General features: G+C 36.2%; 1 protein-coding gene across 3 annotated transcripts in view; it reads left to right on the top strand.

The window, feature by feature from the left end:
* ROCK2 (Rho associated coiled-coil containing protein kinase 2) overlaps nucleotides 1-17,991 on the top strand; it is a 108,571-nt gene that overhangs the window by 75,540 nt on the left and 15,040 nt on the right. For all 3 annotated transcript variants that reach the window (XM_068419932.1, XM_068420011.1, XM_068419845.1), the window contains exons 7-24: nucleotides 2,125-2,263; nucleotides 3,949-4,040; nucleotides 4,847-5,006; nucleotides 5,608-5,671; nucleotides 7,451-7,530; nucleotides 7,893-7,941; nucleotides 8,694-8,829; nucleotides 8,959-9,050; nucleotides 9,305-9,551; nucleotides 9,881-9,987; nucleotides 10,666-10,825; nucleotides 11,919-12,079; nucleotides 12,496-12,680; nucleotides 13,896-13,965; nucleotides 16,454-16,557; nucleotides 16,705-16,891; nucleotides 17,234-17,327; nucleotides 17,448-17,542. In XM_068419932.1, the coding sequence (XP_068276033.1) occupies nucleotides 2,125-2,263; nucleotides 3,949-4,040; nucleotides 4,847-5,006; nucleotides 5,608-5,671; nucleotides 7,451-7,530; nucleotides 7,893-7,941; nucleotides 8,694-8,829; nucleotides 8,959-9,050; nucleotides 9,305-9,551; nucleotides 9,881-9,987; nucleotides 10,666-10,825; nucleotides 11,919-12,079; nucleotides 12,496-12,680; nucleotides 13,896-13,965; nucleotides 16,454-16,557; nucleotides 16,705-16,891; nucleotides 17,234-17,327; nucleotides 17,448-17,542 (2,222 nt within the window). The remainder of the gene's footprint in view (nucleotides 1-2,124; nucleotides 2,264-3,948; nucleotides 4,041-4,846; nucleotides 5,007-5,607; nucleotides 5,672-7,450; nucleotides 7,531-7,892; nucleotides 7,942-8,693; nucleotides 8,830-8,958; nucleotides 9,051-9,304; nucleotides 9,552-9,880; nucleotides 9,988-10,665; nucleotides 10,826-11,918; nucleotides 12,080-12,495; nucleotides 12,681-13,895; nucleotides 13,966-16,453; nucleotides 16,558-16,704; nucleotides 16,892-17,233; nucleotides 17,328-17,447; nucleotides 17,543-17,991) is intronic.

The raw sequence follows: 17,991 nt of genomic DNA, 5'->3' as shown, positions 1-17,991 counted from the left end.
ATAAAACAATATTAGTGTTCTCATTTCCATTCTTAAATAGTCTTATTACTTTCAAGATCCCATTAACAATTGTTTTTAAGAGCCTTTGTGGACTCTCACACTTGTTTTTTCTTCATAATCTTAGTTTCTCCGTATCCCACATATTGGTAGAAAGTATCTATTTTTTAAAGTGTTTACATATCACTTTCTGTCTATGGTCTTCTAAAACTTTACACTTTGAAGAAAGCACAGAAAGCGTTCTGACATTCTGGTTTTAGTGAAGACAGTACTAATGAAAACAGGGCTACTTTTTATTGTGCGCTGAACTAAAAGCTACAGTGTTGGTCAGAGGATGACTCCTAACACTACTGTAGTTCACTGACTTACGGTGGTTTTGAGGTGCAGCCTAAATCAAAGCTGTTTCTGACACCGAAGACAACTGAGAAGGGGAAGGTTTGGAAGAAGGGAGACAGCAGCAAATACTGTGGAGTCAGTTGATCACAGTGATTCCATGCTGCCCCCCCCGCAAGATGTACTGGTATGGCAACCTAATGAATTTGCTAAAGGTCTAGAAGTTTAATTCAAGCTGCTACATACTAATTTCTTATTTTGCCATAAAATGACAGAAAGAGGCTAAAGGCAGGATTGTTGCATTTATATTCCTTCTGAAAGCCAAATGGTTTTTGTCCATTGGTCTGTTTGTACATTTTTGCATGTACTTAGCTTTTGAAATTTTTCGTACCTTGTTGGAAGCATGCAGTCAGCATGCTGCCTACCCTGCCGCGTGATCCCTGCCTGCACACAGCACGCCAGGACGGAGGAAAGTGCCTAGCTCACACGATTTATTGTTCACCTTCTCTGTTAAACCTATGGAGCAGTTGTGAGAAAGCATTTATGTAAAAGTTGCAGCCTCTTGATTACTGACCCAAACCATTTGTATATTCAGAATGTTGTCAGTTAGCTCGAATGTCAGTTACCTTTATCGTTACAGAATCACAGAATGGTTTGGGTTGGAAGGGACCTTAAAGATCATCTAGCTCCAACCCCCCTGCCATGGGCAGGGACACCTTTCCACTAGACCAGGTTGCTCAAAGCCCCATCCAGCCTGGCCTTAAACACTGCCAGGGATGGGGCATCCACAACTTCTCTGGGCAACCTGTGCCAGTGTCTCACCACTCTCACAGTAAAGAATTTCTTCCTGATATCTAATCTAAATCTACCCTCTTTCAGTTTAAAACTGTTATCCTCTGTCCTGTCACTACTTGCCCTTGTAAAAAGCCCCTCTCCTGCTTTCCTGTAGTCCCCTTCAGGTACTGGAAGGCTGCTATGAGGTCTCCCTGGAGCCTTTGCTTCTCCAGGCTGAACAGCCCCAACTCTCTCAGCCTTTCCTCATAGGAGCAGTGCTCCAGCCCTCTGATTATCAATACTGATTCTTTTCAGTTGTCCCACGTTTACCTTTCTTAAGGGTATGTCTGCAAAGAAACTACACTCAACTAAAGCCTATGCTGCAAACCTTTGTGTGAGGAAAGGCTGTAATTTTAAGAGCCATGTGCCCATGTTAATATGGGCACCCAAGCTCATATAATTTATCAGTCAACAATATTTATTAATATGAGTTTAACAGTGCAGTAACACACTGTGAAGGCTCCCGCTCAGAGCTGACTTGCCTTAGGCAGCTCCAGGGGTAGGCAGGGTAGATCTGCATGCCTCTGAAACGATCTTTGGAGAGCTTTGGTGGATTCCTTCCAAAAAATGTGCGTTAGCAAATCTTTAATGAGTTTCGGTCTGTTATACCCATGAAAGCTCTTAAAGATGGGGATTTATGTGGGTGTCAGCCATCGTGTAAATTAGAAAACACAGTGATAGGCTTCAGGTAGAACAAAAGATGTGGTTCACTGGGCAAAATTTTGGTAGTGATATGCAGGATGGAAAACAGTTTAGTTTTGTAACAGGCATTTTGGGGAAGGAATATTTTTAGTAGGATATGTTGTTTTGTACCCTGCGTTCCTTTTTTTTTTTTTAAATAAAAGACAGCACAGCATTTTAGCTAAAACTACTTGTAGACTTTATATCTTTTGTCATTTTCAACTTCCGTGGCATGAACATGACTCAAAATCACAGTCAATTTACTATTTCTTTTTTCAGGCGATACTCCTTTTTATGCAGACTCATTAGTAGGAACGTACAGTAAAATTATGGATCATAAGAACTCATTACATTTCCCAGATGATGTGGAAATCTCTAAGCATGCAAAGAACCTTATCTGTGCCTTTTTAACTGACAGGTAAGTGTGTGTATTATTCTGGTACTGTTTTTATTTTGGATGGCATTAACACATGTACATTGTAAAAATTAATTCCTTCCATTACTTCTTCTAATCTCTGTTCAGATCTCTTCTGCAAAAAATCCTGCTCTCTAGTTTTTCTTTTGGGGTGTTTTTTCCAGGTATTGTATTTTATTTCTATGAGCACTTCTGCCAGCTCTTGTTAACACAATTTGTGCGAGACAAAACCTTCAAACTGCAGTGTATAAAACAGTAACAAACCTGTAATATTGAAAGTAATTTGTAAGCTCCAAGGCAGGGACCAAATTGTTGTGCTCTGTGTCTAAGCGGGTGTTATTTAAAAAAATGAAAGCAAATACTTTTATGAAAATAAACATGTGTTTACTGAGTTTAAGCTTTCTTAGAATGTTTGAACTTTTTTTCATTTGCTTTGTTGGATTAATTGCCAAGTATAGCTAACAAACCAGCAAGGATATTGTTTTGGCTATAAATCCTAGAGGTCTCCCTTTGTGGAACAGAGCCGTTTATTGATACTAAGCTGTGTAAGCTTGTTCTTGATCTGAACACTTAACATTTTCTTTAGTTCCAGAAAGCAGAGATCATCTTCAGTTTCTCTGATTTAAAAGAAGAACACTGTAGGTCCATAGTTAACTCTGGATCGATGATGCCTTTTTATGCTTTGCTGTGGTCACCTGAACTTGGCTACAGCAGAGCATCTAGCCTTTATCGATTGAGGGATTAGGAAAAAAATTGCCTTAGAATGGTTTTGCATTCAAAGAGAGATTGTTTGCTCTGTTGAGCAAGATTGTGATTACTCAGGAAGGATGTGCTTTAACAGCATTTTTCACCCTTAGTAGCTGAAGGGTAGAGAGAAAATACGAGTCAAATTTAATATGTAAATACGGCGAGGTGTATTTGCACTACGTGTGTCTGTCTTCCTGTTTATATTTAATACAGTGCTCGAGTGATTGATTTGAAACAGATGCCTTCTTTCCGTATGCGTGATCACTGCTGAAGCACTTAAGGAATAAGCATCGACCCTATGATTTATTAGTTCTTTTACACGCGTTGTTTTTATGTCCCGTTCTTGTAGATGGTTTTAAGAGAGACTCTTCTGGTCAAACTAAAAGTTTCTTGTTGCACTTAAGATTTACTTCGCTGCAAATGTCAGCAAAAGATGTGTCAGAGTTAGTTATGGGGCAGAGGCTGGAATTCTTAAAATATTTATTTCAGTCCAGCTTTGAATAACTGTTCTGTGCAGTAAGTTAGACCTTCCTTCGCTTGCGTCTTAAGGTTTGTCATGTGGTTTGGCAGACACAGAACTGCTGCAGTTTTTTTTTCCCTCGAGGGTGTTGGGTTTTTGTTTATGTTTTTAGTTTTTTCTTAGTTTTTGCCTCAGTGCTCTCTTTTTTGCTTTACTCCCCACGTGGCAGACTCCAAATTCTGGACATTTTAGCAGTCGCAAAGAGAGTGCATGCTAAGAAACAGAGTACGTTTTATATAAGAAACTACAGATCAGTGGTTGGTGGGTTTTAATTTTTTTTTTTTATTTGTCCATTAGTGTGGTTAACACAAACAAGCTTTACTGAAAGCTTCTTTGCTGCTTATGAGCAAGTTAGAATTTAAATAACAAAAAACAAGTGCTATTTTTCCTAATGTGAATTTGGCTTAATTGCTATGTTTAGGGATGTGCGACTTGGGAGAAATGGGGTAGAAGAAATAAAGCATCACCCTTTCTTCAAGAGTGATCAATGGAACTGGGACAACATTCGAGAGAGTAAGTAAATTAGCTTAAAAGTTCTATTTTTATTCAGTATTTGCAATAGTAGAAATGAAAACACTTTAGGCTGTATAAATTAAGTATTTTCTATCTATCAAGAATCTTGCTCAAACTTCCATATTTGTAATTTCTATTATAAAAGGTCTTATCAGTAAGGGTTAGTAAATACACATTTTTTCCTATTGGAATTATTTTCACCTTTATGATGTTTTTCATGTATAGATTTCTGTTTTGAACAACAGAACTGGATGTTTCAGAATTCTTAACTAGAAAGAATGCATGTCAGGTTCTGCTGCTTTGTGGCTTTTATTGTTTTGTTTTGGGGTTGGTTTTCTTATTTTTTGGGGTGGTGGGTTTTTTTACTTTTTTCCATTTTTAACCTTCTGTAGTTAAGACAGTTGTTTAACAGCGGTCTTGTCATTTAAGGCATTGTGAACTTGATAGCTTTAGGCAAAAAAACGAAGTATGCCGATTCAGATCATGAGCTTGGTTGTAGCTTCTGAAGTCATATATTTACTAAAGTTTCTTAAAATGGTGATTGTATTTAGAGTTCAGTTCTCAAATGTGATTACCTTAGCAAATGCATTTTGCGCATTAGATATTCTATGCATTAGGCAACTAATGTAAAAATAGATTTCTCTAGAAAAAATGTTCACAGTCATATTTACTGATCTGCTGCATGGCTAACACATATTTAACTAGCAGGACAATTTATATTAGTCTTTTTAACATTAGAGAGATACCAGTATGTAGCAAGTGGCTTAATCTTGGAGTGAAGTTGATCTTTTCTTCCCTTTTTATAGCTGCTGCTCCTGTTGTTCCTGAGCTTAGCAGTGATATAGATAGCAGTAATTTTGATGACATTGAGGATGACAAGGGAGATGTGGAAACCTTTCCAATCCCCAAAGCCTTCGTGGGAAACCAGCTGCCTTTTATAGGATTTACGTACTACAGAGACAATTTGTATGTGATATTTTAATATGCATTTTTAGAAATACACCTGCAGATTTTTCTTACATCCTATCCTTTTTGTCACTCTGGATACACAATTTATTCATTGCATTATATTCATTTATGTTCATTTGTGAAGATACAAAATGCAGAGTTTAAGCAGAATACATCATTTGCTACTATTTTGGTTATTTGATAACTGATTAAACAGTATTTTTATATGCAGAAAATTATATAGTCTCTTAAAAAAAATCTTTTAAGGTTAAAATACTGATAGATTTATGATTTAGTTCTAAAATGGCTTTTTACTAGTAGCTTTAGAAAAAGTTTACACAAGGTTGCTAGAACTCAACTTGAATAGTTAAGAAATAATTGTATTAATTAAAAAATTATAAGCTGCTATGGATTTGAAAACATATGTTATGATTCACTTAAGAAAAGATTCAAATCAGAAAGATGCACTCACACTGAAATAAAACAAGCTTAATTCTGAGAATAGCATAGGACAAATTAAGACTTGAGAGAATTGATTAAACCGAGTTGATTGGCAAGGCTGCCAGAGTTGTTGAAAACTTGAATAAGAGCTGGAGGGATTTGTTTTTGTTTTTGGCAGGTTGCTAAGTGACTCCTCTCAGTCTTGCAGAGAAATTGAATCTGTGCAGTCTAGTAAAAATGAGGTTAGTGCCTTTTTTCGTAAGTATTAATGGTATGATTGACTAATTCTGTTAAGTCTCTTAAGAAAAGACAAAGTCTAAAATAAGTTTTAAAGAAATTTGTTGGGGGGCTTTTTGTCTTTTAATGATCCTCAATAAAAATTATATTTTCTAGTTACAGGACAGCAAGGAGGTAAGTATATTATTTGAATTATGAAAGGAATAAAAAAATTCCTACATAACTTATGTGAATGTGGAATATCTTAAATGTTTATTCACCAAGTTGTTAACAGTAAACTAGTTGTATTTTGAAACAGTTGCACTTGAGCATTAAGGTACTATAGTATAAAGAGGAATGAATGCAGATTTTTCTCAGGTTCTTTTGGCATCTAGAATTTGTTTGGAAAACGAATGTGTAAGGCTCTATTTGCCACAAACAGCATCGTTCTTGGGAAGGTTGTGAATTTTGGCTCCACACTTGCCTGAATTATTCATGACTGATTTATTCAGAGTTTGGAAGAGTAAATTGTCACCTGCAGTGATAAAGGAATGTTTAAATCGTGCTCTCAACTGAAGTGAGTGTATGGAGCATGTTTATCCAGCTTTTGAAGACTGGCAATTGGATTTAAATTTGCAGATGACAGGAGAATGCTATGGAATTTTCATGTATTGACTTACTTCATTATGTTACTTAAACATTTGTATTATTCATGTGTAGACAGTATATTGTTAACATTTCTTAAAATTTACAACTCCTTTTCAAAGTTTAAAAAATAAGTCATGGAAATGCATTGTGTATTGGCCAGTATAAATTTAAATGAAAATGTTTATTAGACTCCCTTCCATCCTGTCATTGCTGGATAGTTTTAGACATTGCTGAAGAGATTAATAGTTTTAGAGTTTCCCTTTTAAAAAGAAATGCTACTGCTGTTTAAAATACATAGTTTCACGTTCATATTTGCTTTATGTTGTGATAGTAAATGTAGTTGGTAAAATTTTGCATTTCACTTCTGACAAGTTTTTTTATTTGTATTTCTCAAGCAATGAATCTCCAGTTTTGGTGTCCTTTTCAGTGTCCCTGTTCTGGGAATCTTCTAATTGTAACAGTTATAAAGTGTTTTAGAAAACCACATTTTTACATTTCATGTTTGAGGAGGGGTAGAGGAGAAGGGGGAAGGGAGGAAAATAAGTGCATTTGAAAGCCTGAAGACATGAGACAAATCCCAGATATTTTATTTATAATTTATTTCATGAATATTTGGGTACTTGACTCACAATTTCTTTTTAGTATTTTAGTAAGCAAAACAAAGCATTCCCAAACCTGAAAAGTGTTTGTTAGCTTCTGTATGTGTTAGGCTAAGAAATTCTTTTTTGTGTGAGGTCACTGAGAATGCTTAGTAATATTCTCTGAATATTGTCTAATTTGGTCATGTGCCTCCCTTTTTATTTTTTTATTTTCTTTAGAAAATACTATGCCAGAAATTCCGCTGCAGTGGAAAGTCTCTGTCTACAGAGAAAGAGTACAGCAAAGGGCCAGTAACAATATTCTTTGCCTGTAGAAATTTTATGACTCACAATCTGTGGCACATAATTCTGTGATGGTTAGATTAAATGTAGCACGTAGCAAATTTCATTGCTATGGATCTGTAATCTTTAAAATCACCAGGATTAATACCTTGTAAAGATGTAAACTTCTAATTCGTTTTCCTCACTTTCCCTTTTTTTGTTATTTAATTGAATTACACTTGTCTTATGTGATAGCATTTTTATATGTGGGCCATGCTTTTTTGACATTTTACACAGTTTCAGAAAAAACTAAGCAAGCTAGAAGAACAGCTCAGTAACGAACTACAAGCCAAAGATGAACTAGAACAGAAGTACAGGTGAGACTGCTTTGACATTTGGTATGTTTATAAAGACGTTTTATTACACCTTTTGTTTTTGAATGCTTAAAAGCATTTTAATCCACTTCGAGGATTGCTGACCCTGCAAGCAGACCGCACTGTAAATTGCTGGCTTAATTCTTGCTACTCCTGTGACTCCTGTTTTATTTCTTTTTTTTTTTTTTTTTTTGCCTTAACTCTCCATAAGACTCTCTCTATTGTTAGAGTGATTTCCCCAGTCCTTCAAGCTTCATGTGATTGCTGAAAATAGAGTATCTTACATAAAATTAATGAGACACATCCAAACACACTAATTTCTGTATAATCAGTAGGGTTTAAAAATATTTTTCAAATCTTTTCAGGTCTACTAATGCTCGTTTAGAGAAGGTAGTGAAAGAGCTAGATGAAGAGGTAAGTCCATAGTTATTTCTTATTGGAATTAGAACTTTAACATTTGTGTGTGGCTTTTTTCCTTAGGAAACAGCAAATTACTTTTGTGTAGCTGTGCATTTATAGCAAGTAGTACCAGTTGATTTCTTTATGTTCACAAGCATGAAAATCTTGTCACCAGTAAAATATTTTCATTATGATTTCCCTACTACAACTACACATTTGTTTCCAGAATTTGTTTTTTTACTGTGTTTTTAATTTGGGAGGACAGTGTGATATAAATATCCCACATACGATTCTAAAAATTGAAAGATGTGAGAGTAATGTTGCTAGAAAGGGAAGGCTATTCTTTGCATTGTTCAAACAGTGTCAGTAGAAGGACCCTATTTCTTGCCCAGCTTTGCACCTTAGTGCTACTAAAAATTTGTCATATCTTTAGTGGATGTGTACAACTTAACATCTTGCTCATCCAGGTGCATGTCAAGACCTTAACATTACATGTATGTTTCTCTGCTTGAGGAGTGGCTGCTAGGCAGGTTTACCAGATTCGTCAAATTCAAATGATCAGTCTTTAAGTTGTAGAAGCTCTTGGCCATAGTCGTCCTGGGCTGGATTTGACCACGTGTTCTGATACGCTGTATTTGTGTCAGGCAAATAGACTGTGTCGTTCTCCATTACAAATTAAACTGAGTGTGTGAGCTGTCTTTTTATCATTTAAAGGATACCACTCTTCTGTATGTAATTAGTGGTGGGTTTTTTTTAAATATATCCAGATAATTTCAAGGAAGAATGTAGAGTCTGCAGTCAGACAGTTAGAAAGAGAGAAGGCTCTTCTTCAGCATAAGAATACAGAATACCAGAGAAAAGCAGAACATGAAGCAGATAAGAAACGCAATTTGGAAAATGAGGGTATGTTGACTCATCCTTCAAGAGTTCTGTTTTGATGTGGGTTTTTAAAAGATAAAATAAATGATTTATAATTCAAATTGAAGCTTTTTCGTGACCGTTATTAACAATGTTAAATTGTTTTTGTTATAGTTAACAGTTTGAAAGACCAGCTTGAAGATTTGAAAAAGAGGAATCAGAACTCTCAAATATCCAATGAGAAAATCAATCAACTACAAAGACAGGCATGCCAACTTCATATATGTATATTTTAAAATAATAGCTGTTTGAAATGCATTTTTTTGTTACTAGTGGAGGGAATTGAAATGTGTAATGGAGTTTTAAAAGCTGTTCTTTCTTGTCATGTTGTGGTGTTAAAAAGTAATCTTGAAATACACTCCTTTTTATGTCTTTAATCCATAAAATCTGGTATTCTGTAGTAGAAATGGTAGTTGTTACATTTTAATTGTTTCTGAAGTATGTTTTTATCAATCTTAAGTTGGATGAAGCCAATTCTTTGGTGCGGTCAGAGTCTGATACTGCAGCCAGGTTAAGGAAGAACCAGACAGAAAGCACGAAGCAAATCCAGCAGCTGGAAGCTAATAATAGAGAACTACAAGATAAGAACTGCCTGCTAGAGAATGCGAAACTCAAACTGGAAAAGGACTTTCTCAATCTTCAGTCAGCTCTAGAGTCAGAAAGGAGAGATCGAAGTCATGGATCAGAGATTATCAGCGATTTACAAGGTATTCCTGCAAATCTTCTGATGTTAAGCTTGCTTCTCATTTCAGAAATAAAAATAGGTTTTGGTGATGTTATTTGAGCTTCAGATTGTGACTAGATTAGTGTGCTGTTCTGTACAGTGTTATGTAAGTGTGGACACACATTTAAGATAATATGTGTGATAACATTTATAAAATGTTATTGATAACTTTTAAAATCACCCCAAAGGGAGATGTTCTTAATAGTCAGAATTAGAAGCTGTTACATTTGAAAAATGTTATCTCTACGTAGATAAAGTACATCCTTTTTTCACACACTGCCCAGCCTCACTGATGTTTTGATCATTTTTTAGGCCGAATATCTAGCCTCGAAGAAGAAGTAAAAAATGGAAAGAGTGCATTAGCCAAACTGGAAATGGAGAAGAGACAATTGCAGGAAAAACTTACAGATTTAGAAAAGGTGACAGCACTTCTATGTGAACATTGGTGTTATATTCTTACAGAATTTTTAAATGTACACTTTTATTACTTGAGACATGGAGAAAAAATCCATGCAAAAAATAAGCCTTGGTTTCAGTGTTTATTTTTTTTATTTTTTTTTGTTTATTGTTTTTGCAATTTGAGAAGTGGGGGGAAAAAAGCTATCATTTCCCCCATGATCATAATACATTATACTTCTAAAATACATAATAACATACTCCAGTGCATAGCTTAACAGTGCAGTAGTAACATTTCATTTCATCTTTTGTTTTTGTTTTTTTTTTTTAAATTCTCGATATTGCCAAAAATAAAAAGGCTTCTGCTAATATTTTTTTTACAAATTTGTCATTGAAACAAAACCATTAAAAAAATTCTTCAATAAACTTAATCTTTGAGCCGCTCTTATTAGAGAATGTTGGTTGTTAAGGCAGTAATTCTATAATTGTTTGCAACTGAGGATGTCATTGTGCATTGTTGGAGCACTTTGCCATCCATAGAAAACCATTTGTAGAAATGAGTTCTCAGTTATCTCCTTAGAGTCTGAGCTCTCTCTTCTACTCTTAGCATACTTCCAAGCAGCATGTAACTGTTGTCCGAAAATTTATCTTTAACCTGATGTATTTAATGTTTTATTTCAATGTAATTTTTTCTTTAACAGGAAAAGAGCAACATGGAAATAGATATGACATATAAATTCAAAGTTATGCAGCAGAACCTTGAACAAGAAGAAGCTGAACATAAAGCCACAAAAGCACGATTAGCAGACAAAAATAAGATCTATGAATCAATAGAGGAAGCAAAATCTGAAGCCATGAAAGGTATGTATTTGACATCACAGTTGGACTTAGGTGTAAATCATACAAAGTGTGTGTGTGTGTATATATATATATATATACACACACATATTCTTTTGCTGCTAGCAGAAGCCTAAGTGTAGGCATTTTCCTTGATTCCCCTGTTCTTTTAAAATACAATTAGTGTTGTAAAAATCATAGTCCCTTTGTCCTTGCTTTGCTAGGTTAAAGGCATGCTGGTTTAGATTTGGAGTAAAACAGGTTCTCCATTGCACACACCACTAATTCATTTTCCGTGCCAGTGTATTGTGAATTAATTTTTCTTAAATTTATATTACTAAAACTGCTTGAAACTTTTTTGTTAAGAGCTTATCTGTGTTCTTACTCAGTTTACTCATACCTTTTTGTGTCTTCCTAAATAAAATATGTCAACTTAACGATTTAAATATGTCGATCAGATAGACATAGAAATGGTAAAGCCTTTGCTACGCTTCCATAGTCACTGTGCATATTTGGGCACATCTTGTGACAATTGAAATCTCTTGGAGAGAGGGATAATTACAAACAATTCCAGAAGATGGCTCTTACTTTTGAATTAAATGACTTAACGTTTATCGCAGCTACTTAAAAAGCTACATACAGATCCTGTCCTTCTAATTGCCGAGCATTCACAAAAATTTTGAGCATGCAGATGTTCAAAAGAAGCAAAAATGATTCAGTAATAATGGCTGAATCACTTGGCATATCAGGTTCCCGAATAGCTTCAACTCTTTAAATGGTTTCAAATTATCATAGTCAAAGCAACACTTCAGTAGATTTAGATGGATTATTTTTGAAAATCCACCCTTTTTATCCATCTCAGATGTGTTGCAGATAAACAGGAAGTTATCAAAAGTAGGAAATAGCTATCAGTCAGGAATGCTTGCAAAAGCATCCTCTGGGTGGGGGTTTATTGTGACAATTGTAATGAATCACTTTTCAGCAATCTTCCTCTTTGGTGTTAAAATGATAAACATGTTGCTTATTGTTAATACAGGATAGAACTCCTAATCCCCCCCTTGCCCTCCAAAATCCACTGATTTACACTGACTGACATCTTAAATCTCTTAATTCACAGAAATGGAGAAGAAACTTTTGGAAGAGAGAGCTTTAAAGCAAAAAGTAGAAAATCGGTTGTTAGAAGCTGAAAAGCAGCGCTCCATGTTGGACTGTGATCTCAAACAATCACAACAGAAAATCAACGAGCTTCTTAGGCAAAAGGATATACTAAATGAAGATGTAAGGAACAATGACAAAAGGAGTCTTGAGTGGAGCCTGGTTTTCAATGTTGTAATATTTTCCCTGTTATAGCTATATTTAGGAATGTTTGTGAATGAAAATAGCACCTTTTTCCTTCTCTGTATTTGGAGCTTTAAAAAATCTGCTTCACAGAGTATGGTTTCATTTTTCTGAAATATTTCAGCGTTATTGATCTTAAAAAATTTTTCTTCTGGAATGTAAAATGCTGTGAGATTGACATGGAAAAACTAGCTTATTTATTGTGTGCTAATGCCTTTATTCAGGAAACAGCTTTGTCTTACCAAAAGATGTGAGCATGTTGTATAAGCGTGTAGAGGAAGTCAATAAGAGACACTGTTAAATGTGGCTTTCCTGTGTAGGTCTGTAGAATTCACAGGTTTCTGTTTATTTTTCAGGTAAAAAACCTGACATTAAAAATAGAACAAGAAACACAAAAGCGCTGTCTCACTCAAAATGACCTCAAGATGCAAACGCAACAGGTCAACACCTTGAAAATGTCAGAGAAGCAGTTAAAACAGGAGAATAACCATCTTCAGGAAATCAAATTAAGTCTGGAGAAACAAAACAACGAACTCCGCAAGTATGCAGAGTTGCTCTGTATTTTTTAGTAATGTTACAAATTTGTAATTATTTTTTGGCAAAAGCTGAGAGCAATATTAATTTTAAAAATTTGCTGCACAGAACATGCTGTTCTACAGTGCAAACCTATTTGTTGTTTCAAATAATTTACAGTGACTCTAGTTGAGATTTGCCCTAGTGATCCAGCAATGTATAGATTTGTAGTGAAAGATGTCTGTTATCCTGGAAATCTTAAAAAAAAAACAGCTTGAAAATAAGAGTGTGAGGACTTCAAAGAAACACTTAGTAGAAAGTAGGGACTTTTTTTTTAATTACATAGGACTTCAGTGAAGAGGAAAGTTACTGTCATTATTAGTCCAGGAGAGCTCATTAGAGTTGGAAATGAATACTCATACAGAGCTGTGAAACGTAACCATTGGAAATATCCAGTACTAAAGATGTTTAAACACATCTGTTGGGCCTTCAAATAGGAGTTGTGTTAAATCCCAGCAGTTCTTCAAGGTCTTACAAGCAATATTTGCACCTGATAAATAAATACATTTTTTAACATAAAGATCATTCTTGTGAATGAAAAGACAAGCTTAGCACATGTATCAGGTGAATCTCATTCTTAGCTCCCTTATGGCTACTGATGGTTTATCTCCATGTGCTTTATCTTTTCTGTCAGCAAGATGCAGTTACTCACCTAGAACGTGGCTACATGTGATGGTTGCTATAATGTGAAACACGGGCAGAAATCTTTTCTGCTGCATTTACTGTTCTTTGTTATGGACTGACTAATTGACTTTCTGAGTTGTTTTAATAACAGATGAATTCAAGAAATGATGAATGTCAAAGAACACAGGCATGTTTTCACAGACTGAGCTCTATCAAATGAGAGACTCAAAACAATCTGTCAGATCAGTGACATTTTACATGGAAATAAGATTCTGTCAGTGGCCGTTTGCTTTATCAGTGTCTCTTACTTGTTAAACCATGTGACGCTGTTGTAGTTAGTGCGTTAACAACATTAAACTGACTTCTTATTAGTGCAGTTTTCTCAGCTGTACAAGTGAAAAAGAGAGCTGGTACTCGGAGGAAGCCTCAGGTTTAATTGCTGACCATACTTTGTTCAGGATATGACTGAAGGTCTTAAGATTGTGAATGCTGACTTTTCTATTTACTGGTTTGGAATATCTTCATATCTTTTCTTTTAAAGTATGTTATTCCTTTCTAGGGAACGTCAAGATGCAGATGGACAAATGAAAGAGCTTCAAGACCAACTTGAAGCTGAACAGTATTTCTCGGTATGTTTTTTATGCTGCTTTATTTTTTATACTAATCTCTTTAGTAAGTACAATGTTAGCTTCTCTTCTTTCTCATCAGCTGTCAGGCATCTCATATCTCTAACCTAAAGCTAATCCTTTTTCTTGTGTCTATCTTTAGTCTTGTCTGCAGCCTTGTCATCACTCCTTGTTCTTGGTCACTGAGCAGTGTGAAAGACCTCGTATTAGGAAATGTCTCAGCTTTGGAAGGGAGTCCCAAACACAGTTTAGAGGGAGGGAGGAGTCAAGCAGCTCATTTTTCCACAGTGTGAATAATTTTCTGCATGTTTCAAGCCTTTTGGATTCATCATCTCTTCCATGCTGTATGGAAGAGAAGAGCTGTATTCTCAGAATCACGTGGTGTGACAAAACATGTGCATTTAAGGCTTGGAAGGAAATTCTTGCACTACAGCCAAACTTGGTAGAGATCTGCTGTGGGTTGACCCTGGCTGGACGCCAGGTGCCCACCAAAACCGCTGTATCACTCCTCTCCTCAGCTGGACAGGGGAGAGAAAATCTAATAAAAGGTTCGTGAAGTCGAGGTAAGGACAGGGAGAGATCACTCACCAGTTACTGTCACGGGCAAAACAGACTCAACTTGGGGAAATTAACGTAATTTATTGCCAATCAGATCAGACAAGGGTAATGAGAAATAAAAACTAAATCTTAAAACACCTTCCCCCTGCTCCTCCCTTCTTCCCAGGTGGTGCAGAGGGACAGAGAATGGGGGTTGTGGTCAGTTCATCACACATTGTCTCTGCTGCTCCTTCCTCCTCAGGGGGAGGACTCCTCACACTCTTCCCCTGCTCCAGTGCGGGGTCCCTCCCACGGGATACAGTTCTCCACAAACTTCTCCAACGCGAGTCCTTCCCACAGGCTGCAATTTTCACGAACTGTTCCAGTGTGGGTCCCTTCCATGGGGTGCAGTCCTTCAGGAACAGACTGCTCCAGCGTGGGTCCCCCACGGGGTCACAAGTCCTGCCAGCAAACCTGCTCCAGTGTGGGCTCCTCTTTCCATGGGTCCAGAGGTCCTGCCATGAGCCTGCTACAGCACGGGCTTCCCACAGGGTCACAGCCTCATTTGGGCATCTGCCTGCTCCAGTGTGGGGTCCTCCACGGGATGCAGGTGGATATCTGCTCCACCGTTACCCTCCATGGGCTACAGGGGCACAGCCTGCCTCACCATGGTCTTCACTACGGGCTGCAGGAGAATCTCTGCTCCAGCGCCTGGAGCACGTCCTCCCCCTCCTTCTTCACTGACCTTGGTGTCTGCAGGGCTGTTTCTCTCATATATTCTCACTCCTCTCTTCTGACTGCTGTTGTGCAGCAGTTTTTTCCCCCCTTCTTAACTATGTTATCCCAGAGGCACTACCACTGTTGCTGATGGGCTCGGCCTTGGCCAGCGGCGGGTCTGTCTTGGAGCCGGGTGGCGTTGGCTCTGTGGGACACAGGAGAAGCTTCTGGCATCTTCTCACAGAAGCCACCCCTGTAGCCCAGCTGCTACCAAAACCTTGCCATGCAAACCCAGTACAAGATCTGTTGGGAGGTTTTGCTTTATTGTGATGAGGTACAACAGAATAAATAGGTATTGTATTTGAAAATCATCACTAGCATATGGGGGTTAATTTATATTAACAGTGCACAGCCAATCACACTGCAGGTAGAGCCCAAAAGGCTTGTTTCAGAGTTAAAGGAAACTTAAGATTTTACTGTGGTCTTTAGGTCAGTGCTGAGAAGGACTCTGAAGTTTTAGTAGATCAAATAGTTGCACACATTAAAGGAGAGAAGGGGAGAGTTGAGGCCAGTTGACTGCTGTGGATAGGCCAGAGACAGTCTGTCTTGAAATCCCTGCACTAAATGCATTTGCAGTTGTCTGTCGCTTTACCTGTATACAGTTATTTGAGTATACAGAGCAATATAATTTTTCTTTCATTTCCTCTAGAGCTCTAGATTTTTACTCATTTCACAAAAATTTGAATTTCAAATGCTTTTCTAACTATTTTTTATCTTCCTCCTGTCCTCTTTTTGCTCTTTAACTGTTATGTTGTTTTAATGGATTTGTATTGTTAAAATCTAAATTCTACCTACCTACCTCCTTCTGAAAAAGATCTAAAATAGTAGAAAAAAATTAGTGATTTTTCTTGTTTCTGACACTTCTGATTTTATATCAAATAGTGGTATTCACATTGAGAGTCTCTTTAAGAGTATGTTTACAAACACATAAAATGTATATCATACATCTATCTGTTCACAAATACACAAGTGAAAAAAAAAACAACAACAAAGTAAAATAATCAAAACATATTTGGGAATGATGATGACATTTAGTTAAATATAGAGAAAGCATTGCACAATTATACTGTAATTGTGTGTGTGATTAAAGAATTGCATACAGTGTCATCTTGTATTTGTGTACCTTCAAGCTAGAATATGCAAGTCACGTCCTTTTCTATCCAACTTTAAATTCTAGACTCTCTACAAGACGCAAGTTCGAGAACTTAAAGAAGAATGTGAGGAAAAGACCAAACTTTGTAAAGAAATGCAGCAAAAGATACAAGAGTTACAAGATGAGAGGTAGATTTTGCTAGTTGTACTACTAATGTAGAAAAGATTGGGAAGGCATTTTGTTGTTTTATTCTTTTTTTTTTTTACCCACCCGCCCCCCATAACCTCCCATTTCTTAAGTTAATAGAGTTAATAGTATGTATTAATAATTTGCAGAGATTCCTTGGCGGCTCAGCTAGAGATTACTTTGACAAAAGCAGATTCGGAACAACTTGCACGTTCCATTGCTGAAGAGCAGTACTCTGATTTGGAAAAAGAGAAGATTATGAAAGAGCTGGAGATTAAAGAGATGATGGCTAGGCATAAACAGGAACTTACTGAGAAAGATGCCACCATAGCCTCTGTGAGTAATGTGAATCATTATTTTGACAGAGGTTTACAGGGACTTGAATTTTATTTGCCGTTTGAGTTATCGTTATTTAGTATACTTAGAGGTAAGTGATATACAAGTATATCTTCCATTTAAAAAATATTTATTTTCTATGAATGAAATAAAAAAAGTCTCTTATCATGTTTGTTCCATGCATATCTCTGATTGTTCGTTCTTCTGTGCCCCTACGCCTCTTAAAGCTAGGCCTCTTATCCTTATCCTGGTTTCACTCTGAAGTATTGCCTTCTGTCCTGTAATGCTTTCATGTGCCAAATGTGGTTTGTTACATAGTCACGTGTACTTTTTGTCTTGTAGTTGGAGGAAGCAAATAGGACACTAACTAGTGATGTGGCTAATCTTGCTAATGAGAAAGAAGAACTAAACAATAAACTGAAGGAAGTACAAGAACGTATGTATTCTCTGAACCAAATTTAATTTAATTTGAAACCAGTTTTGTTCTTTAATAGTACTATTTTCATTTGTAATGAGCTTTCATAGATTTTTTTTTTTTTTAATTACCTTGCTACAGAAATTACAAAGCTAAAAGAAGAAGAAGCAAATGTAGGAAATATTAAAGCACAATTTGAGAAACAGTTATTGAATGAAAGAACCTTGAAAACCCAGGTAAGCAAATGTATCTAAATGAATGAAGAGATAGTGTTCATGAATCAAGTAATTTTTAATAGAAAACTTTCCATGGTAAGCTATCTATATATACCATTAATATTTTATTCTTTTTTTTGCTCCCGAAACAAAATATATTGATCTTTTTTTTTTTTTTCTTCAACTGAGTAGACTTTCAGTTTAGTGAAACTCCATCCTCATGATTTATTATAGAGGAGCTCCTAATCCAGATGTAGTCCACCAGCAAAAATCTTAATTTCAGTCAAATGAATTCATTTTTTAATGGTTTCCATCTTGATTTACATTCATCTGTAAGTTCCATAAAACCGTATATTTCTGATTTTAATCTGGATTGTTTTTTTAGAACAAGTGGCATTTTAATCCAAAGATACGTTTTTGGGCTAGGTAATGGAAATGGAAGAGAATATTTAAATGAGAAGTGTTCAAAG

The sequence above is a fragment of the Nyctibius grandis genome, chromosome 1 (genome assembly GCF_013368605.1).
Source record: "Nyctibius grandis isolate bNycGra1 chromosome 1, bNycGra1.pri, whole genome shotgun sequence".
NCBI lineage: Eukaryota > Metazoa > Chordata > Aves > Nyctibiiformes > Nyctibiidae > Nyctibius > Nyctibius grandis.
Note: the sequence above shows the minus strand (reverse complement) of the source record. Positions and strands in the feature narration are given on the sequence as shown.